The 23,491-nt window shown below is 38.3% G+C and overlaps 3 protein-coding genes across 3 annotated transcripts; 2 read left to right on the top strand and 1 right to left on the bottom strand.

Moving 5' to 3' along the window:
* Positions 1 to 1,021: 1,021 nt before the first annotated feature.
* LOC131002723 (glucan endo-1,3-beta-glucosidase, acidic-like) lies at positions 1,022 to 2,434 on the bottom strand. Its single transcript, XM_057929192.1, has one exon. The coding sequence runs from the start codon at positions 2,022 to 2,024 to the stop codon at positions 1,119 to 1,121; it is 906 nt and encodes a 301-aa protein (XP_057785175.1). The 5' UTR covers positions 2,025 to 2,434; the 3' UTR covers positions 1,022 to 1,118.
* Positions 2,435 to 3,172: 738 nt separating this feature from the next.
* On the top strand, positions 3,173 to 11,413 carry LOC131002721 (putative receptor-like protein kinase At3g47110). The gene is made up of 5 exons (XM_057929190.1): positions 3,173 to 4,104; positions 6,097 to 6,168; positions 8,610 to 10,592; positions 10,676 to 11,120; positions 11,212 to 11,413. The coding sequence occupies exons 1-4, from the start codon at positions 3,201 to 3,203 to the stop codon at positions 11,047 to 11,049; spliced, it is 3,333 nt and encodes a 1,110-aa protein (XP_057785173.1). The 5' UTR covers positions 3,173 to 3,200; the 3' UTR covers positions 11,050 to 11,120; positions 11,212 to 11,413.
* Positions 11,414 to 22,588: 11,175 nt separating this feature from the next.
* Positions 22,589 to 23,221, top strand: LOC131002675 (uncharacterized mitochondrial protein AtMg00810-like). Its single transcript, XM_057929144.1, has one exon. It carries the CDS (start codon positions 22,589 to 22,591, stop codon positions 23,219 to 23,221), a length of 633 nt encoding a protein of 210 aa, XP_057785127.1.
* The last annotated feature ends 270 nt before the right edge of the window (positions 23,222 to 23,491 follow it).

Raw genomic sequence — 23,491 nt, forward strand, 5'->3', positions numbered from 1 at the left:
CGTTTAACTTTGTACTACCTTGGTTATTATTTGGTTTTTCAGTTGATATAATATACAATTTCATTATCAAAAAAACTTCAAAGGAATTCTGATGTATAGATAACTTTTTAATTTCAATTTTTTATGAATACTTTATTGAAGTTATGTGTGGTTGCACTACAAAAAAAATACGAATTTTGTTATGAAAATGACGCCAAGAGATCCATCGTTAAGTTTTCGGGCTTAAAGACAGATCGTCAAGGCAATTATCATTATAACAAATTCTTTCGAATTTCCTTTATTAATTGGCGCATCGTTCATAAAGAATATATTTATTTATTTTTTAAATTAACCTTCGTTCAACGTCTCATTGAATATTAATTTAATTTTTAATTTTATATTAATTTATATTGTCGTCGTACAGAGTACAAATATTGTTAAATGTAATATATATATATATATATATATATTTTATTAATTTCTATAAACTGGTGGCAATCATATCTGTGGCTGCAATTACTTTTTTCTCCATTTTCCCAGTTCTACTTGATTTTCCAATACCATAAGATGTAGGCTAACACCTAACGTTAGAAAAATGTGTACCTTACCGCATGGATCATTGCCCATAACTTTAGAAAACGATTCACTTGGTTCAATTAATTGGATCACAGAAATCAGATGGCAATTTAATTGGACCTCTTTTATTCCAACATGTCAATTAAGTCAACTTATAATAACATATAATTAATTATATAACTTGAAATTTTTAATAAACAATATTTTATATTATAGACATTTTTTTGTAATCTTTCAAGTGCAGCATGATGAATTGCCACTGAAAAAAGTAAAACATGCATTAATTAAACATTTTTCACGTGATGGAGATATATCAAACCAATTGTTCTATCTATAAAAAGTTCACAAATTGGTAAGTGCCACATATTAGTAATGTAGCTCGTAGAAAAAATATCATCAAATTCTTACTAAGTCCTCTTCGAGTTTAAATAGCTTCCCACTAGTCTGTTTCATAATAGACCATGCATTATCTATAATCTTTCTTATTATCATAATTGTTGCACAGACATACAGAGCAAAGGCCCTTACAATTATTCAAGGATTACAACAGCTAAGTTAGCCATTTAGCTAAAATCGATGGGGTATTTTTGCTGGCCGTTGGCATAAAACAGGCCGAAATGCTTCTCAATTTCCGGGCCGGGCTTCTCATTCTCATCAAACATACCAAATATATAGGTCTCGATGGGCTTATTAGGCCTCCTCGGCGTCCCATTCTTGACAACCCGAATCAAATTATTGTTATAGATCCTCGCATTTTCAATACTAGCAGTCGCATCCGTCCCCCCGTCGGTCGACGCGCCGGTCTCTCCCCCGCCCTGCTCCGGCGGCGGCTTCCTCGGCCCGTTCTGCGCCGGAGCGAACATTCTGGCAGTGCTCTTCTCCAGAGCCGCGTTCATGGTGTCCAGCAGCGCGTAGTAGAGATTGTCGTAGTACACTCCGTCGGCGATGATCCCGCTATTCGGCTGCAGGAAGGCGTAATTGAAAGAGATCTGCGCCATATTGTTCATGTAGGCGAAGAATGGGTATACGTTGGTGAACAGAGGGGCGCCGGTGTCCACCAGAAACGCCACGATGGGGTCCAGGAACGGCTTCACCTCGGCCCGAAACTCCCCTTTGCTCGGCGGGAAGTTGGTGGCGGGGTCCAACACCTCGGTCTCCACGGCCGTGGTGACCTTGATCTGGCCGAGGCCGGCGGCGTTGATGGCGGCGCGGATGTTGCGCATGGCGGGGAGGAGGAACGGCACGTACTGGGAGGTTTCGGGCCGGATCGGGCTGACTTCGTTTCCGATTATGATGTTGCGGAAGCGGACGTCGCCGTAGCTGCGGATGTTGGTTTGAACCCAGGAATCGGCGTTGGCTTGGCTGGCGGCGATTTGTTGGAGGTTGGCGTTTAGGATTCCGACGGTGAGCTCGATGTTGGAGCCGCGGAGGGCTTGGAGGGTGGCGGGATCAGTATCGTAAATTCGCATTCTTTTGATGTTGTATTGGTTGAATAGAGCCACGACTCGGGATGGAGGGGGCAATCCTCCGCCGTTTCTACCGTAGCAGACTCCGATTTGCGCAGCTGCATCGCTTACCACAAACTCATAAATGATGTGGAAGATTAAGCTTTATTGTCTTAAAAATATACTATGGGTGATATGATAGATTTACAGAACATAGGATTGCGTCAGGGACGGAGCCAGGAATTAAGTTCGGGGGGCTGAACTTGTACCGCCCCCGAGAAATTTTTTTTGGGCATTCTGTATATTTAAGGTATTTTTTTTATTAAAATACGAGCATAATACTAATAATAACGAACAATATTTTCATAGATTATATAGTTTCAATATATCACAAAACTTTTTTTGGACATTCCGTATATTTAAGACATTTTTTATTAAAAGAAAATCATAATAATAATAATAATAATAACAAACAACATGTTCATAGATTATATATTTTCTATATATTAGTACAAATTAGTTTCAATACATTATAATTTTATTTTAGCATTTCATACATATTAGGCATTTTTTTATTAAAAGACAAGTATAATAGTAATAATAATAAACAATATTTCATAGATTATATAGTTTTAAATAACATAATATAATAACCAAATACTCTTTTATAAAACAAAATTAATTTATAATAGGTATAAACATATATCTATATATATATATTTTTTTTTTAAAAAACTCAAAATTTGGGAGGGGGCTCTAGCCCCCCCTAGATCTTAAGCGTGTGAAACAGAAGGAATTTTGGAGTAACTAACAAACGAAAAAAACAGAAGGCCGACTTGGAGGTCGCATTTGCAAAAATGCCATTTTCTTATAAACACTTGTAAAAATGCCCTTTTTCACTTATGAAAAAGGGCATTTTTACAAGTGTTTATAAGAAAAGGGCATTTTTGCCTATTAACACTTAAAAAAACGCATATAAGTAAAAATACTACTATAAATTTTGGCCCCTTATATTTAAATGCATCTAAGGAATTGAAAAGGACGCTTTCATAACTTTCGCGGCAATAAGGCCTTAGTCAATTATTGTGCTCTACACCATCAATATAATACGTGAATATGTGCATCTATATATAACTATATATACACTAGTAACACAATGGAGTATTTAGCAATATAAAAAAAAAAATCAATTACTCCTCAATGGAGACTCCTTTCTTTGCACTTTTTATACTAAACTGCTTTACCCTCTGCTCAACCAAGATAATTCTCAATTACACCACTGATCAACAATCACTACTTTCCTTCAAAAACACCCTTAACTCAAACCCTAATTCCATGTTGATCAGCAACTGGTCCACCAACGCTTCCATCTGTGACTGGACCGGCGTCGCCTGCAGCGCCAGACACCAAAGGGTCACTGCCCTAAACATCTCCGGCTTCGCGCTCCGGGGAAACCTCGCTCCACATCTCGGAAACCTAACGTTTCTGAGATCACTAGACATTAGCTCCAACAATTTCACCGGCCCCATACCCTCTCACCTCTCCAAACTGCGTCGTTTGAGGACGATAAACGCAGGATTCAACAACTTCACCGGAGAAATTCCGTCGTGGTTAGGGTCCCTCTCCGATCTTCAGCATGTCCATCTGAACAACAACACCTTCTCCGGCAGAATCCCTCTTTCTATTTACAATATTTCAAGTTTACAAACTTTGGATTTTGGAAACAATTTTCTTGATGGAGATGTTCCAAGGGAGATTGCCAATTTTTCTTCTCTGAAAATACTGAAGTTGGAGGGCAATCTGTTTACGGGCTCTATACCGTATGGAATCTTCAACATTTCTTCCATTGTAGAAATAAATATTAGAAGTAATAATCTATATGGCGAGCTCCCATATGATATATGTAGTAATGCAAATCCAAAACTAAAAGTAATAACACTGGACAATAATCAGCTCTTTGGGGGAATTCTACCAAATATAGGTGATTGCAGAGAGCTGGAGGAGCTTTGGTTATTCACTAATAATTTCAGTGGCAGTATACCAAGTGAAATTGGGCGTTTGAGCATGCTTAGAGTTTTATCTCTCTCGTTTAACCGTTTAACAGGTATGGTTCTCTTTAAATTTGCCGGTATGCATGATAATATTAATTGATAAAAATGCTTGAATCTTCTTACAATTAGGGTCTACTATTTTAGAAAATTAAAGTGATCAGAGCAATGTTTAGTAATAGCTAATTGCTATGATGATTAGAAACTCATTTTTCAATAAATTAATGCAGTAGATTTTTGAATATTTGAACATTTATGTAGACTTCGCACTAGATTATAGTCATTGTGTAGACTTCGCACTAGATTATAGTCATATGAGATGAAAATGTTCCAGTCCCTTATTTCTAAATGTAAATTATCAAGCTGGGATGTGAATGTGATCGAACTTTTAATTTCTTGAAGTAATAAACAGAGAGAGAGAGAGAGAGTTTGTGAGAGAGAGAATATTGTCATACCTCCTAAAAGTATTCTAAATTATTAAAATAATGGAAAAAGGTGCAAATGCACTCTTGTAGTGGTAGCCCCTATAGCGTATAACTCTCATTATTCACTGTGTGTGCAAATAGGCCATCAAAGTTCGAAAAATCGATCAATTAAACCCCTTTGACCAACAGCTATTAGTCAAATGTTAGTCAAAAAAAATTTGACCCTCAATTTCTTTCTTCTTTCAATTTCTACCCCCAATTTCAATCCTCAATTCTAATTAAGTCATCGCCGACATCTCCATCGGTGCCGCCGGTAGCCTCTTCTTCAATCCAGCACCGTCATCGCCGCCACCACCACCGAGATGGGTAGACGCTTCGTCGCATCTCGCATTGCCCACGAGGAGATGATTGTCTTGGAGCATTGGAGAACATTTTCTCAGTCTGTTTCTTTCTCAAGCAATGCAAATCGCAGCCGGAGCAATAATCGATCGCATATCCGACGATCTTATCAGTAACCAAAACTCTTTGGAGTCTCGGCAGCAGAGGATAGTGTAACGATGCCAACACTTCTCGTTCGAAGCAGATTCTCCGGTACTTGCCTCCATCACCGACGCTCGAAATCTTCTTCTTCTTCTCGACGGAAGATCGTAGGATTGCTTTGAGCGCGAGCAATTCTCCACTCTCCGTCTGAACGAGGAACACAACACGACGCCTTTAGCTCCCCTACCAAGCGGCGATATCACCTTCAGATTCGTCAAGTCGAGCGCAAGCGATCTATCGCCGTCGTGCATGGCGGTGGTTTTCAGCAACCAGTTGCAAGCAATTGCGTCAAAATTCACACAAATCTAATCGACGTTATTTTGGGGAAAGAGAGATTGTAGAGAATCGTAATTGAAATGTGGAAAACCTTGGGGTGGTGTTGCTGAGGTCGGCGGCGTGCTTCTTGCACCTCGGTGGTGGTGGCGGCGATGGCGGTGCCGATGGAGATGTCGGCGAGGGCTTAATTGGAATTGGGGGTAGAACTTGAAAGAAGAAAGAAATTGGAGGTTAAAAAAAATTGACTAACGTTTGACTAATAACTATTAGTCAAAGGGGTTTAATTGATCGATTTTTCGGACTTTGAGGGTCTATTTGCACACATAGCGAGTAAGAAAAGCTATACACTATAGGGGCTACCAAGGGTGCATCTGCACCTTTTCCCCTAAATAATTAATGATTTTGAGATATTTCAAACTTCCAATTCATCTAAAATAAATAAGAAATTATTTTTATTATTTTTATTTATTAAGACTAATTCTTATTTTTATCTATCAAGACTAATTCTCAAAATAAACTCCCCTAATTATATTATACTAGTATAATTTTCCATATTTACTTATATATGGATACTGATTAATTTTTAGCATTGTAAACTTATTTGATCAACAAACTATTCAAACTATTCAATTATATATTTTATTAATTATAGGTAAGGATCGATTTCGATTCAATTCATTAAAACTTTTATCTCTCCGTGACCGTGATAGATTGCGAAATTTATATCTTCAAAAATTATCTCTGTAATCGAGTGGATTCAGCATTGAAGCTAATTAAAGTTGACTGTCTATTTGACCGATAATCCAGGTCCCATACCAAAGGAAGTTGGAAATCTTACATTCTTGAAAACTCTAGGGCTTAGTAGCAATCAGCTGGAAGGTATGTTTTTTTTTCTATGGCATTACAAAAATTTCTGTATGATCTCGATCAAGCCCTTACACTTTTCCACCCGATCAACCAAATTTTTCTAATCACTTAATTACACTTTATTACTTTACTTCCGAATTTCATAATAATGTTGTTGTTTAAGATGCTTGTCAAATCATTATGTAAGTTGAGGTTAATATGATACTCATCTAATCTTGATTGAGAAAATAAGACTTATTTCTTTTTTTAAAGAATATATATTATCAAGGAATTTAATACATGTCACTATTTTTTTTCCATAAATTTTGTGGCTAGAAAACCAAAGGTTTAGGATCAGTGTAAAAAGTTTTGAGTTAAAAAAAAAACAATTCAGGCTGATTGGAGTTTAAAATTATTTATGGCTATTATCTTAGGGCTATTTGCAAAAATAGGCCACTATTTTTTGGACTTGCAAAAATAGGCCAATTAATTTAGTTTTTGGCATTTTTAGGCCACATTTGAGCTCAATTCAGCAGTTATAGGCCATTTTTTGGGATCAAAATGTGGCCCAAAATAGCCAGATTGGGTATACATGTGGCCTAAAAATACTAAAAACTGAAATAATTGGCCAATTTTTGCAAATCCGAAAAATAGTGGCCTATTTTTTCAAATAGCCCTAAGATAATGGTCTTAAATAAATTTAAACTCGGCTGATTGAACTGAACCGAGTCCTCTCCTAGGTAAGGATACAGTGAAAATGGCCAAATATGGTCAAAAATGAAAATGGATCTAAAATGTTAAATATTTAAATAATCAAATCTTATGGTTAATATTAATTTATTTAAATTTATCGTGTAAAAGAAAGATAACGAATAAGGTAATGTAAATCTATGAATAAGCCAATATAATTGCATAACTAATTAAGTCGCTTGTAATTAATGCATGTTCAAACATGAGTTCGAATACTGGATGGAGCAAAAATTTTACCATATTAACTAAGAGGGTGTTTGTTTACGTTTATAAGCTCTTTAAAATAATTTATAAGTTGTTTAGGAGCCTCCTACAAAGTCTTTGACAAAATGAGTTCCTAAACCATTTATAAGCTCTAAAAATAAGCTTACAAAAACTTATAAACTCCCCAAAAAATAAGTTCTTCTATCCCAACTTATTTTTTCATAATTTTATATGTAATAATTATTTTATAAATATTATTCAACTTTCTAATTTTTATCATATACCATCTCAAGTTCATCTCTCTAAACATTCTCTCTTGTTAACTAAAAATTTAATGATGTTGACTCATCATTCTATTGTCGAATTTTTATAAGGTGAGAGACTTATTCAATTTTTTTCCAACATTGAAGATTTTGAAGTGAGAAAATTAGATTGAAAATATTTTTTGAAATATATTAAAAGTAGAAATATTATAAATTCATAATTTATAATTAAGTAACATGTCATTAAACTTAGTCGAACCTATTGTCTTTGTAAGAATGAGAGGCCAAGATATAAGACCACAAGTGTTTTAGTCATTTATTTATTGTGTTGTTAATATATATATATATATATATATATATATATATATATATATATATATAGGGAGAGGTTCAGGAAAGAACCATAAATAAAAGAAGACCGGAGAACCATTTTCAGCCATTCGATCATCAAGATCTACGGTGGATGCATCATCTTGTTGGATGAATGCAGATCCTGGGTTCGAATCCTGAAGGGAGCATTTTTTTTTATTTTTTGAATACATTAATTTTAACAGCGGATGCATTATTTTTTACAGTGAATGCATTAGATTTGATGGTTCTCCGGTTCTCACAAATAATGTAGTTCTCTCTAGAACCACACCCTATATATATATATATATATATATATATATATATATATATATATATATATATATTATTTTAATTTAATGGAGATGAAATACAACTCAGTTAGGAAGATAGTCTCTTTCCGATATTAATAGGTCAAGATATTGTGTGAGTACATAATTTTTAACACAGATTAATACTCCCTCCGTCCCGCCCAAGATGCTACATATTTCTTTTTGGGCCGTCCCAAAGAAGATGCTACATTTCTATATTTGGCAAAAATAAGGAATTTTAAACACTTAATTAACACTAATTAAGTATTTCTTTATTACATTCTCTCTCCTACTTTATCACTTTATTATCTTCTCTTTCTTACTTTATCACTTTCTCTCTCCTACTTTATCACTTTATTACCTTCTCTTTCTTACTTTATCACTTTCTCTCTCCTACTTTATCACTTTATTATTACACACTTAAAATATTAATCTACAACTCCTTAAATCCCGTGCCGAAAGGTAAATGTAGCGTCTTGGCCGGGACGGAGTGAGTATTATTTTAATCAACTATACATATACACGATGATTGGTCAAACTGAAACTGAAAATAATCAAATTAGATAATCTAATTTGTCAAACTGAAATTGAATGGCAGGTGAATTACCAGAAGAGCTAGGTAAACTGGCAAACCTCGAAGAATTTCTAGCACCCTTCAATGATTACTTAAACGGCTCCATCCCATCATCCATCTTCAACATTTCAACATTGAAAACATTATCTCTTAAACAAAATCTCTTCTCTGGAAGTCTTCCTCCAGATATGGGGCTTTCACTTCCCAATCTCCAGCACCTCTCCTTATTCTACAATAGACTCAGCGGGAAAATTCCAAGCTCCATCAACAATGCTTCTATGCTCACTCTCTTGGAATTGAACAGAAACTCATTCACCGGCTTTGTGCCCGTCTTGAGCAATTTACGCTACTTGGAAAACCTTCGCCTCTGGGAAAATAATTTCACAGGAGCAGAATTTCTGTCATCTCTAACAAACTGCCCATCTTTATTGTCCATAGAAATATCGTACAATCCTCTAATGGTGGGCATTCTTCCATCTTCAATTGGCAATTTCTCGAGCTCCCTTCAAATCATCAGGGCATCGTATTGTGCCATTAGAGGCGGCATTCCTTCTGAGATCGGAAACTTAAGCAGTTTGCTGAATTTGCAGTTATCCGGTAATCTGCTCACAGGATTCATCCCAACAACTATTCGGAATTTGACGAAGCTCCAAGTATTGTATCTTGGTAGCAATCAATTGGAGGGGCATATCTCTTCTGATCTTTGTCAGCTGCATAATTTGGGGGAGTTGAACTTGAGTGCAAATTCCTTCACGGGTCCCATTCTTGAATGCTTGGGTGAAATTCAATCCTTAAGAAGTGTCGCCCTTGCTTTAAACAAGTTGAATTCGACAATACCTTTGAGCTTGTGGAGTCTTACTGATTTGGTGTATCTAGAGTTGCAGTCGAACAATTTGAGTGGTCAAATTTCACCTCAGATCGGAAATTTGAAATCACTTGACTATTTAGACCTCTCGTCTAATCATTTTTCAGGTGATATTCCAACCTCAATCAGTCGTTGCCAATTACTAACCATTATGTTGTTTTTTGATAACAAATTTGAAGGATCTATACCCGAATCATTGGGAGATATTACTAGTTTGAATGCACTTTATTTATATAACAACAGTCTTTCTGGATCCATACCTAAGTCACTAGTAGGCCTCCAGTTTCTTGAGTTCTTTAACGTTTCTTACAACAAATTGGAAGGGGAGATTCCAAATGAGGGTTGTTTTGTTAACTTCACAGCTGATTCTTTTGCTAACAACTCTGCTCTTTGCGGTGCACTAAGATTTGAAGTGCCGCCTTGCCCAAAAATATCCAAGAGGAATGATGATCGTTTGGTGAAATATCTTGCACCCCCTCTGGCTGCAGTTGTGCTTTTAGTCGTGATCATAGTTTTGTTGATAAGGAGACGCAGTCGGAAAAAAGTACCACCTCAAGAAGATACACTGGGAACTGGTCTGAACATTGATTGGAGGAGAATTTCATATTTGGAACTTCAGCGCGGGACTGATTCTTTTAGCGAATCCAACCTACTTGGAAGAGGAAGCTTCGGTTCAGTATTTAAAGCAATGCTTTCCGATGGGATATATATTGCAGTGAAGATCTTCAATCTAGACTTGGAAGGAGCTACCAAGAGCTTTGATACTGAGTGTGAGATACTAAGTGCCCTTCGTCATAGGAACTTAGTTCGAATAATTGGTTGTTGCGTCAACACAGAATTCAAAGCATTGATTCTTGAATACATGCCAAATGGAACTCTGGAGAAATGGCTGCATTCTGACACCTACAATTTGGATCTGTTGCAAAGTTTGCAAATAGCAATAGATGTGGCGTTAGCCTTGGAATATCTTCATCATGGCCATACATTTCCCGTTGTCCATTGTGATGTAAAGCCGAGCAATGTGTTGCTTGATAAAGATATGGTTGCCCGTGTTGCTGATTTTGGTATTGCCAAGCTCTTTGACCAAGGAGAAGTTGTGGTTCTTACCAAAACCCTAGCCACAATCGGCTATGCAGCACCAGGTGATGCATTTTTATATTTCTTAAATTTGAATTGTATAATTTGACATAATCCTTATTTTCATGTGTATATGTAATATGATCAGAGTATGGCTCAGAAGGAAAAGTATCCACAAATGGAGACGTCTACAGTTATGGAATCTTGCTATTGGAGATGTTCACAAGAAAGAGGCCGATAGATGATATGTTCAGAGGGGAAATGAGCATAAAGGAGTGGGTGAGTGAAGCATTACAAGGGAGTGCAGTAGCTGAAATTGTGGCTGATGGTTTGCTATGGAGAGATGAGCAACATTTTGAATCAAATGAGCAATGTGTGTCATCTGTTTTTGACTTGGCTATGAAATGTGTAGCCTTTTCACCTGAGGAAAGAATTAACATGGTCCAAGTTGTGGCTGCTCTTCACAAAATCAATTCCAAAGTTGGAGCAGAAAGGGACACCCATATGCGTAACAGGCGATGATTAATTTATACCCATGCTAATTGGTACTACAAATTGAAATTATATTGCAAAGATTTTAAATTTCAAATGAGGTAGGTACTTATGTATCTGATACAATTATATATAACTTTGTCTTATAGTGCCAAATAAATATAAAACTGAATGATTTTTATGTGTGGACAGGATTTGTTCTCAGCTTTGAAAGTTACCTTGCGGCTGCTCTAATTTTCCAGTGGTTCATTTTATCAAACATTTTGTGCGCAAGATTTCAAAAGCTGGAGTCGAGTTTGTTTTGGAAAGTTGCACACAGCCTCAGCTATCCCAATAGATTTAGTTGATTTAGTAGGCTTAGTAGATTTGAATGTGATAATAACATGGATTGAATTTATATTTTTCGCGAGTGTTTAGCATAGTAAAATTGAAAAATAATAAATTCGTATCGAAATAAAACAATCTGATAGCCTCCATGCATCAATTGGGCCTAGTAATGTCCTTCGTAATTGGGCCATCTGCTAACACGAGACCCACGCTTGGGCTTGGGCTACTACACTTAATCACCTCAAATTCTATGGGTTGAGGGCCCAAACCATTAAACCACTTTATAATCATTCATCAACTAAACCCTCCTTGTCATATCACATTTAAGTATTAAGTATGATTTCTATAAAAAAATAAAAAATCATTTTTAGAATGGAAAGTCTCATCGTGCAATGGGTTAGCTGAATCCAAATTGATGACAAAAAATTGTCATATAATGTGCAAATGCACATATAGTTCAAAACAACCTCTTCTCATTTCATTTTTGTTCAAAACTATTAATATTACTAGTCAATAAATATAAATGTTGTATTTAGTATAATTCATGATTATATTTAATTTAACATACTTCATCCGTATTTGAACATCTTCTTTTGTATCTATTTTCGTCCATCTCTAAAACATCTTCCTAATATCTTTTTGGAAATAATTTCATTAATTAATTATTACCCTTATAATATACACTTTTTGTGGGACCATGATCCACTCATTAAATAAACAACTAATCTATATATAATACTCCCTCCGTCCATGAAAGAACTTCCTAGGAGGGAGTGGCACGAGTTTTAAGAAAAAATATTATTGAGTGTATTGAGAGTGGATAAAAGGTAGTTGAGTGCATTGGGAGTGGTGAAAAGGTGTTATAATTAATATTGAGAGTTGTGAAAAGTGAAAAGTAAGAGAATTATAAGTGGTGGGGTATAATCCAAAAATAGGTAGGAAGTTCTTTTGTGGACGTCCCAAAAAGGAAAGATATGAAGTTCTTTCGTGGACGGAGGGAGTATAAAAAATGAGTTTTTTTTAACCCAAATTTTCTCTCTCCTCATAATTTTTCCCTCCAAATTTTTTATCTTATTTTATCTTTTCTTTTTCTATTTTAATTCTTTTCTAAAAATCATTAATTTCGATTCATGAAAAAAATATTCAATATGGTTGTTAAATTACAAAATATGAAAAGATCTTTAATTTGATGTAAAAATTATAAAAAATTAATTTTGAAAAATGAATAAGTTATTACTCCCTCCGTCCCATTATAAGTGAGACCTTTTTTTTGGGCACGTTAAGAAAGGTGTATTTTGTGTGTAGGTGAAAAAGTGAAAATGTGTTTAAAAGGTAAAACTTTTACCCAAAAATGAAAGAGTCTCACTTGTGGTGGGACACCCAAAATAGAAAGAGTCTCACTTATGGTAGGACAGAGGAAGTATTATTTAAAGTGTCAAAAATAATTTTTGTTCGCTCTCATTATCTCTAATGTTGAACATTGTACTTTTTTTCATTTTGTTTCTGTTTATTGGCGAAAAAATAAGTAGATGTCATTTTTTCCTTTCAAAAAAATTTATATGATTGTTTAATTATAACTAATATAAATTTAAATATTTTTAAATTACAATAGTTTTTAATGCAATTAATGAGAAATAAATTTGTATTAATTTTAATATGAATTAGCAAATGAAAAATTAGTTATACACACACACACACACATATATATATATATATCTATATATATTAAAATTATAATTTAAAATAGGGGTTATTGCTGGAAAATACCTTAAGTTTGCCAATTTTTTAGTTATATCATGACCTTTATTTTTTGCTAGAGTATAAATTAATTTAAAATTGATTCTGAATAGTTCCACAGTGGATAATTTTGCCCAAATTCAATGTGATGTCACAGTGAAAAATAGCAAGTCATGGGAGCAAAATTGCTCTCTTCCACCTATTAAACACCATAATCAGTGGATTATTGAGATTGAATTTGGACGAAATTATCTGTCATGGGACGATTCTGGATCAATCTTAAATTCACGTATTTTTCTATTAAAAAATAAAGGTCATGATATAAACATTGTTATTACACGCACACTATTTAAATCAAATACTAATATTTAAATTAACATAATTTTTTAATTATATATCGATTAATATAATTCATAAATAATGACATTTTAACGTAATTTAAAATTTTAAAATAAATAAATATAACATGGCCCGTGCATCGCACGAGAAGACGCACTAGTTTGTATTAAAATTCAATATTAAGCAAGCGAGGCGCATGATTACGAAACCGAAATTGCTGATGGCCCTCCGAGCTAAGTACTTCAGAGAGGGCAATCTCATGGAAGCTCGAGTTCCCTCGAACGCCTCATATGTGTGGTGATCCATTGCGTGGAGCCGACCTCTTATTGAGACAGGACTGATCTGGAAAGTGAGAAATTGAGGCAAGATTAGTGCACTTAATGATGTATGGGTACATGACATTCATGGATTGAATATTGCACATAGAAGCACTAATGAATGGCTATAAGTAGGAGGGTGGCAGATGGATGGAAATGGGGGCTGGAATGAGGAGCTCCTGGCCGAAAACTTACTACACATCATGAGATAGAGACTGTACGACGCACATCTATTGGAGAACATGGAGGGGAGGATTTGATTTGCTGGCGTTACGATCCAAAAGGGAATTTTTCCGTGATGTCGGCATACTTTCTCGCGATGGGGTTTTAATTACAACCCTCACCCTCACAGTAGATCCGGAGACAAGAAGAGCTGGAGCAAGCTTATATGGAATAATGATGCGCTTCCACCAAAGGTTAAAGTTTTCTTGTGGCGACCTTTTAATAATGTTATCCCGACTTAGGGTAACCTTAAGAGCCACCATGTTCCTGTGGCTGGAGTTTGCAAGTTATGTTGGTACAGGTGGGGAACGATTGAACACGCAATCTTGTTTAGCCCAAAGGTTCGCGATATTTGGAAGAATTCATGTTTCTAGCAGGTGATGAAGGCGGCGGAGGGACTATCACTCATGGAGATAGCGGGAGCTATTTGGAAGGAGTGAGGCAAAGTAGATTATGGCTTCCTCTTTTGGCAGACATGGGGTTGAGTTTGCAAAGTCTTGCATGGCAAAAAACAAGAGGATGATTTGCTGAAGGAAGAGTTGTGCCATGTGATGCTTGATGAATGTATTGCTGCAAAACCAACGTACACCATTGAGAACAGAATGGGGTTAAAGCTTGGCAAGAAGACGTGGGAAAGGCCAAGGAAAAGCTATTTTCTGGTCGATGTAGACACCCTATTTGATAAAGAGCAGAATGTGTTCGGAGCTGGAGTTATTATTCGTGATGAACAAGGAAGAATAAAATTTACTACTGCGAAAAGAATGCGCTCGACGTCCAGCCCGTTACTTGGCAAAATAATGGCAGTGGTATTGTTACGAGTTTGGAACACAACATCGCTCCAATCTGCTGTTTACAGACTCTATGTTGGTTGCTCGAGTCAAGGCGAAGGACGAAGATAAGCATCTATTCTTGTCTGCGGATATTTGTGAAATTCTTAATTTTGCTAGAAAGAATTGCCTCATTTGTGTTAATCATGTGTATTGGGAAGTAAACAGGGCGGCTCACGACCTTGCCCAATTTGCCCTTTCTTGTCAGGATTGTTGAATGAAGTTGCTGATTCATCATTGACACATCAGCATTTAGACTTGGTCATAGTTTGTTATTTTGTTATTCCTATTTCTTAGCATTTCAAGTTAGTAGAGTATCGTATCTTGCTAGTGGCTAGGATTTCTGATTTTCTGTTGAAGAGTATCTTCCCGTTGCTATGTTTCTGTTATTCAGAGGCCTATAAATACCTCTACATATCAGTCAATAAAGTATCCACCTTTGAGTCCATCTTTATCATATTGCTTTCTTTATCTTTCTCTTGTTTTCCACTTTCTGTTCCCAACATTTGTGGCATCTAGAGCCAGGTTCCATGGCCAGCAACGGGAGTTCGATGAGTGCTGCACAACCACTCATACCAGTCTTCAAGGGAGAAGGATACGAATTCTGGAGTATTCGTATGAAGACTCTATTGAAGTCTCAAGATCTTTGTGACTTCGTAGAACAGGGATATGCAGACCCTGATGAAGAGACGAACAGACGGAGGGAGAACAGGAAGAAAGATTCCAAGGCGTTGGTGATCATTCAGCAAGCAGTTCACGATGGCATCTTCTCCAGAATTGCGGCGGCAACGACCTCAAAGCAAGCTTGGTCGATCTTGAAAACCGAGTTTCAAGGTGATTCAAAGGTAATTGTTGTGAGATTGCAATCACTCCGACGTGACTTTGAAACATTGATCATGAAGAATGGAGAATCAGTGGCTGACTTTTTGTCGAAGGCAATGGCAATAGTCAGTCAGATGCGATCCTATGGAGAAAAGATCACGGATCAGACCATCGTTGAAAAGGTACTCAGAAGCTTGACTCTAAAATTTGATCACGTAGTAGCAGCAATTGAAGAATCCAAAGATCTATTAGTTTTTACATTTGAGGAACTGATGGGATCTCTTCAAGCACACAAGTCGAGAATTAACAGATCGTTTGAAAAGCATGATGAAAAAGCTTTTCAAGTCAGAGGAGAATCATCAACTCAATCCTCTACGGCAAGAAGACGAGGCCGAGAAAGCAGCCGAGGGCGTGGCAAAGGTCGAGGTCGTAACAGAGGAGATCCACAACAACATGGTGGTGATCAACAAGGCAACAAAAGTCATATCAAGTGTTACAACTGCGGCAAAGTTGGACACGTTAAAGCTGATTGCTGGTCCAAGGAGAGCCAACTGCATTGTGCTCAACAAGATGAGGAGGAGAGCAAATTATTCATGGCGCTTGCACATGTTGATATGCCGAAGCTGAAAGATGTTTGGTTCGTGGACAGCGGCTGCTCGAATCATATGAGTGGCAGCAAGGAGATATTTAAAGAGCTCGATGAGTCTTACAAAACTCAAGTCAGGCTAGGCAACGAAAGGGCATTTCAAGTAGAAGGGAAAGGCGTTGTCGCAGTAAAGAATAGCCATGGTAAAACAAAACTCATCTATGATGTCTATTTCACTCCATGTTTGGCTCATAATTTATTGAGTGCTGGACAATTGTTGAAAACTGGATATATGGTATTGTTTGATGATGACTCTTATGTTATCATTGAAAAGAGTTCTGGGCAAAATGTTGCAAGAGTTTACATGACAAAGAACAGGATGTTTCCTGTTAGTCAAAAAGAGGTAGGTAGCCACCTACCACCTCCACCATTTGCCACCTACCACCTCCACCATTTGCCTATAAATGATCCTCGCAGCAACATCCCAATACACACCCAACACAACCATCAAAGCATTCTCTAGAGAGAGAGATAGAGAGAAAAATCTTGTGAGAGAAAACTTCAGTGTGGAAGTTATACACGAGTGATAAAAGTGAGTCGAGAGATAGCCTCTGTGTAGGCAAGATACAAAATACAGTGTGGTATTGTTGTACTCCTCATTTTGTGAGATTCTCTAATATATTGGGGTGGGTCCGTGGACGTAGGCAGTTTGGCCGAACCACGTTAAATATCGGTGTCATTATTTTTCCCGTCTTAGATAATTTATATCTTTGATATTGCTTTCGATTTGATAATGGGCGGAATTATTTGTGTATATTTCCCAACAACTGGTATCAGAGCCACGTTTGTGGCGGTCTGATAATTTTCTTATGCTGTTACTATTCATCGTGAATAGTGATTTCGTTGTGAACAGTGATTGTTCTTTTGTAATTCTTAGTATGCTCTGTGGTTGCAGTAATTACTGAACCTCCACATCAGAAAAGAATTACTTTGAGAAAATTATCTTGTTTATCAATTGGGAGCAGTTACGATGGGCGACGGAAAGATTACGATTGAGAAGTTCGATGGTACGGATTTCGGTTTCTGGAAGATGCAGATCGAGGATTACCTTTATGGAAAAGATCTACATCAGCCCCTCAAAGAAAAACCAGATAAGATGGATCCGGACGAGTGGGAGCTGCTGGACAGAAAGGCGATGAGTGCAATACGGTTATCGCTGTCCAGGAACGTTGCCTACCACACGACTAGAGCAAAGTCAACAAAGGAGATGTTGGCGATTCTGGCGGAGATGTACCAGAAACCATCAACTGCAAACAAAGTACATTTGATGAGACGATTGTTCAATCTAAAAATGTCCGAGAGCACACCAGTGCAGAATCATTTGAACGAGTTCAACATGATCACCACACAGCTGAGCTCGGTGAAGATCGAGTTTGATGATGAAGTTCGTGCCCTAATAATGCTTTCTTCTCTGCCAGAAAGTTGGGCCGGAACAGTGACAGCAGTTAGCGCTTCATCGGCAAAGGCAAAGTTGCGCTTTGATGAAGTAAGAGATCTGATGATCAGCGAGGAGATTCGCAGGAAAGAATCTTCATCTACTTCAGGGTCAGGGACTGCACTGAACACGGAATATCGAGGAAGATCGAAAGGAAGGCAGAACAGGGGAAGGTCAAAGTCCAGAGGAAATAGCCAATCCAGGACGAATAAGGGTTCAATCCAGTGCTGGAACTGTGAAGAGTTCGGGCACTTTAAGAATCAGTGTAAAGCGCCACCGAAGAAAAAGGATCACAAAAAGACAGCGAACGCAGCCACAACAGAAGATGAAGGCGAGGCGTTGGTCCTGAGCGTGACCAGTCCGATGGAGTCGTGGGTGCTGGATTCTGGAGCGTCTTTCCATTCATGCAGTAATAAAGATATAATTGAAAATTATATCTCTGGTGATTTTGGACAGGTGTATCTTGCTGATGATGAGCCCCTGAAAATCGTGGGAAAGGGAGACGTGCGAGTTGTGACATCCAACGGATCCGAGTTGAAGCTGAATCAAGTCAGACATATTCCTGGACTGAAAAGGAACTTACTTTCAATTGGGCAGCTTGATGCAGAAGGCTACACAGTGACATTTGGCTGCAGTAATTGGAAGATAATCAAGGGAGCTATGATTGTAGCTCGTGGAAAGAAGGATGGCACGTTGTATATGACAACTAACTCCAAAGATTGCATTGATCTTGCAGGAGGAGTGAACAATGCAGATTTGTGGCATTGTCGGCTTGGCCACATGAGCGAAAAGGGGATGAAGATAATGTGTTCGAAGGGTAGGCTGCCTGGCCTGGAAACTGTTGAAATTGGCCTGTGCGAGGATTGCGTGTTCGGAAAGCAGAAAAGAGTAAGCTTCTCGAGAGGCGGCAGAACCTTGAAGACGCAGAAACTGGAGCTGGTCCATAGTGATCTATGGGGACCGGCGCCTGTAAAATCCCTTGGTGGCTCGGAATACTACATAACCTTCATTGATGATTCCACTCGAAAGGTATGGGTTTATTTTCTTAAAAATAAATCCGACGCATTTGATACTTTCAGGAAGTGGAAAGCCCTTGTAGAAACTGAAACAGGGCTGAAAGTAAAGTGTCTACGATCCGACAATGGAGGAGAATATGAACTTAAGGAGTTCAAAGACTACTGTGCTGAGAATGGGATTCACATGGAGAAAACCGTGAGAGGAACTCCCCAGCAGAATGGTGTAGCAGAACGGATAAACAGAACACTAAATGAGCGAGCAAGATGCATGAGGCTGAAAAGTGGGTTGCCTAAGATGTTTTGGGCAGATGCAGTTAACACAGCTGCATTCCTAATCAATAGAGGTCCATCAGTTCCATTGGAGTTTCGGATACCTGAGGAAGAATGGACAGGAAAAGAGGTAAACCTATCTTTTCTACGCATCTTTGGATGTGTTGCTTATGCTCATATTGATCATGTTAATAGAAGCAAGTTAGATGCTAAATCTCTTAAGTGTACGTTCATTGGTTATGGTGGAGACGAGTTCGGTTATAGGCTCTGGGATGAGCAGAACCGAAAGGTTATTCGAAGTAGAGATGTGGTTTTCAATGAACAGGTGTTGTACAAGGAAAGAGTGAAAGCATCTAGCCCTGGCAATTCTGATTCCCAAGTAGTCGAGTTAGACATCTCAAACTCGAGTGGGAGCAAGGAGAGCCAGAATTTTGAAAAGGTTCCAGATGAGGAGCCAAGAACCCCACCACCAAACAATCCGCTGCCAAGACCGGTTAGAGAGCGACGTGCACCTGATAGGTACTCGCCCTCTAATTTTTATTTACTACTTACTGATGGTGGTGAGCCTGAATGCTATGCAGAGGCAGATTCTGGTAGTAATAAGCGGATGTGGAGAGTTGCTATGGATGATGAGATTGAATCTCTTATCCTAAACGGCACTTGGGAACTTGTAGAGCTCCCGAAGGGGAAGAAGGCATTGCATTGCAAGTGGATCTATCGAATCAAGATTGAAGCTGATGGTAGCAAACGCTACAAGGCAAGGCTGGTTGTCAAAGGGTTTCAGCAACGATACGGTATTGATTATACCGATATTTTTACTCCTGTTGTGAAACTGACCACTATTCGTTTAGTGTTGAGCATGGTAGTTGCAGAAAACTTGTCGTTACATCAGATGGATGTAAAGACAGCGTTCCTTCATGGTGATTTGGAGGAAAACTTGTACATGACACAGCCCGAGGGATTCGTGGTGAAAGGAAAAGAAAATCTTGTGTGCAAATTGAAAAAGAGCTTGTATGGCCTGAAGCAAGCTCCGAAGCAGTGGTATAAGAAGTTTGACAGTTTTATGTTGGAGATTGGCTACGCGAGATGCCACGCTGATCATTGTTGCTACTACAAGAGGTTCGACAAAAGTTATCTTATCCTTTTGCTATACGTTGACGATATGTTGATCGCAGGAGCTGATGCAAAGGAAATGGATAAGTTGAAGAAGCAATTGTCTGAACGATTCTCCATGAAAGATCTTGGAGAGGCCAATCAGATTCTTGGCATGAGGATCAAAAGAGACAAGGCGGCAGGAAAGTTGTATCTTTTACAAGCCAACTACATTGAGAAGGTATTGGAAAGATTTAACATGCAGAATTCGAAGCCGGTGAACATCCCGTTGGGTTGTCACTTCAAGCTGTCGAAGAAGGAGTCGCCATGTACAAAGGAGGAACGTGCCGAGATGATAAAAGTTCCTTATGCATCGGCAATAGGCAGCATTATGTACGCCATGGTGTGTACAAGGCCAGATATTGCGCATGCAGTGGGAGTAGTGAGCCGGTTCATGGGTGATCCGGGCAAGCAACATTGGGAAGCAGTCAAGTGGATTCTTCGTTACTTAAGAGGTACCACGGACAAGGCTTTATGTTTTGATGGCAAGAGTGCCAAGTTGGTTGGCTATGTTGATGCAGATTTGGCATCGAATGACCTGGAAGGTCGGAAGAGTACAACCGGGTATGTTTTTACTTTTGGTGGTACTGCTATTTCTTGGTCTTCTAAGTTGCAGAAGATTGTCACGTTGTCTACTACGGAAGCTGAGTATGTAGCCGTGACGGAAGCAAGCAAGGAGATGGTATGGTTGCAGAATTTCTTGGGAGAACTTGGGAAGAAGCATGAGAATAGTACACTCTTTAGTGACAGTCAAAGTGCTATTTTCTTGGCTAAGAATCCAGCGTTTCACTCAAGGACAAAGCACATTGAGTTGAAGTATCACTACATCCGTCACCTGCTGGAGATGAAGATCTTACAACTTGAGAAGATCCAGGGAAGCAAGAACTCAGCCGATATGTTTACAAAGGCAGTAACCATTGATAAATTGAAGTTGTGCTCAGCTTCAATTGGTTTGCTAGAATAACAAAGTCAGAAAGGCTGCTGCGTTGATCGAGGTGTGAAGACAGATTGAAATCAGTCTTCAAGTGGGAGATTGTTAGTCAAAAAGAGGTAGGTAGCCACCTACCACCTCCACCATTTGCCACCTACCACCTCCACCATTTGCCTATAAATGATCCTCGCAGCAACATCCCAATACACACCCAACACAACCATCAAAGCATTCTCTAGAGAGAGAGATAGAGAGAAAAATCTTGTGAGAGAAAACTTCAGTGTGGAAGTTATACACGAGTGATAAAAGTGAGTCGAGAGATAGCCTCTGTGTAGGCAAGATACAAAATACAGTGTGGTATTGTTGTACTCCTCATTTTGTGAGATTCTCTAATATATTGGGGTGGGTCCGTGGACGTAGGCAGTTTGGCCGAACCACGTTAAATATCGGTGTCATTATTTTTCCCGTCTTAGATAATTTATATCTTTGATATTGCTTTCGATTTGATAATGGGCGGAATTATTTGTGTATATTTCCCAACATTTCCGCTGCAAGTATCGAACGTGGACGAGTATGTTCTTATTTCAAATAAACAAGATGAGTCGAGATTATGGCATTTGAGATACGGGCATCTCAATGTAAAGGGCTTAATGACTTTAAGTCAGAAAGGTATGGTTCTTGGATTGCCTAAGATTAATTCTTTTGATACATGTGAATGATGTATCTATGGGAAACAAACCAGGCGATCATTCACCACCAAATTCGCCACAAAGCAGCCCCCCAAACTCTCCACATAATAACCTCACAAATTCACCAAACACTACTCCTCCAAACACTCCACAATCCAGTCCAATAAATTCCCCAAACACCCCTACATCTTCCTCTCCAAATAGATCATCCTCTGTTGAAACACCACCTCCACGGGGATATAGATCTCTAACAGATGTTTATGATGAAAGATGTACCTTTGCTCTTATGGCTGCAGATCCAAATTATTTCGATGATGCTGCTGAACAAGTCGAGTGGCGCAAAGCAATGGAGGAGGAAATTGCAGCAATCGAAAAGAATGAAACTTGGATACTTGCAGATTTTCCTACAGAGAAAAGTGCAATTGGACTGAAGTGGGTGTTCAAAACTAAGTACAATGCAGATGGGAGCGTGCAGAAACACAAAGCTCGGTTGGTGGCCAAGGGATATGCACAGCAACACGGCGTCGACTTCGACGAAACATTCTCTCCGGTTGCTCGCTTTGAAACGGTGAAAATGTTCTTAGCCTTAGTTGCACATCTTAAGTGGCCTATTTATCAACTTGATGTCAAATCTGCATTTTTTAATGGAGAGTTGGAGGAAGAAGTTTATGTAGTGCAGCCTGAAGGATTTCTGGTTGAACGCATGGAGGATAAGGTGTATAGATTGAGAAAAGCGTTGTACGGCTTGAAGCAAGCTCCGCGGGCGTGGTACAGCATGATCGATTCATTTTTTTGAGCAAAATGGATTCGAAAGAAGTAGTAATGAGCCGACGCTCTATATGAAGAAGGGAGGTAACAATGGTCTGCTGCTCGTTTGTGTCTATGTTGATGATATAATTTACATGGGTTCATCTCACTCTCTTATTACTGAATTCAAAGAGAGTATGATGAATATGTTTGAGATGACAGATTTGGGTCTGTTGCATTACTTTCTTGGATTAGAGATCAAGCAAGGAGAAGATGGTGTGTTTGTTTCTCAAAGAAAGTATGTCGAAGATCTTCTCAAACGCTTCAACATGGCTAATTGCAAGGCTACTGCTACTCCGATGAATGTTAGTGAGAAGTTGCAGCTTGAAGATGGCATCGAGAAGGCAGAAGCAAGGAATTTTAGAAGCCTTGTTGGTGGCTTGATTTATCTGACACATACCAGACCCGATATTGCTTTCACTGTTGGTATGATGTCCAGATTTATGCATAATCCAACAAGACAACATTTTGGAGCCGCAAAGAGAATTCTTCGCTACATAGCTGGAACTAAAGATTTTGGAATTTGGTATTCTAATGTGGCTAATTTCACCTTGATTGGATTTACTGATAGTGATTGGGCAGGATCGTTGGACGATAGGAAGAACACGTCGGGCTTCGTCTTCAATCTTGGGTCAGGAGCAGTAACATGGAGCTCGAAAAAATAAGGAGTGACGACACTTTCGACGACGGAAGCAGAATATGTGGTCGCCACTTTTTCAGCATGTCAAGCAATGTGGTTGAGAAGACTACTAGCTGATTTTGATCAAGAACAAAAGCAAGCAACTGATATTTTCTATGATAATCGTTCGACGATTGCAATGATGAAGAATCCAGTTCTACATGGAAGAACGAAGCACATCGACATTAAGTTTCATTTTATAAGAGACTTAGTTGCTTATGGTATCATTTCCTTGAAGTTTTGCGGGACACAAGAT

Source organism: Salvia miltiorrhiza, unplaced genomic scaffold (assembly GCF_028751815.1).
Source record: "Salvia miltiorrhiza cultivar Shanhuang (shh) unplaced genomic scaffold, IMPLAD_Smil_shh fragScaff_scaffold_173, whole genome shotgun sequence".
NCBI lineage: Eukaryota > Viridiplantae > Streptophyta > Magnoliopsida > Lamiales > Lamiaceae > Salvia > Salvia miltiorrhiza.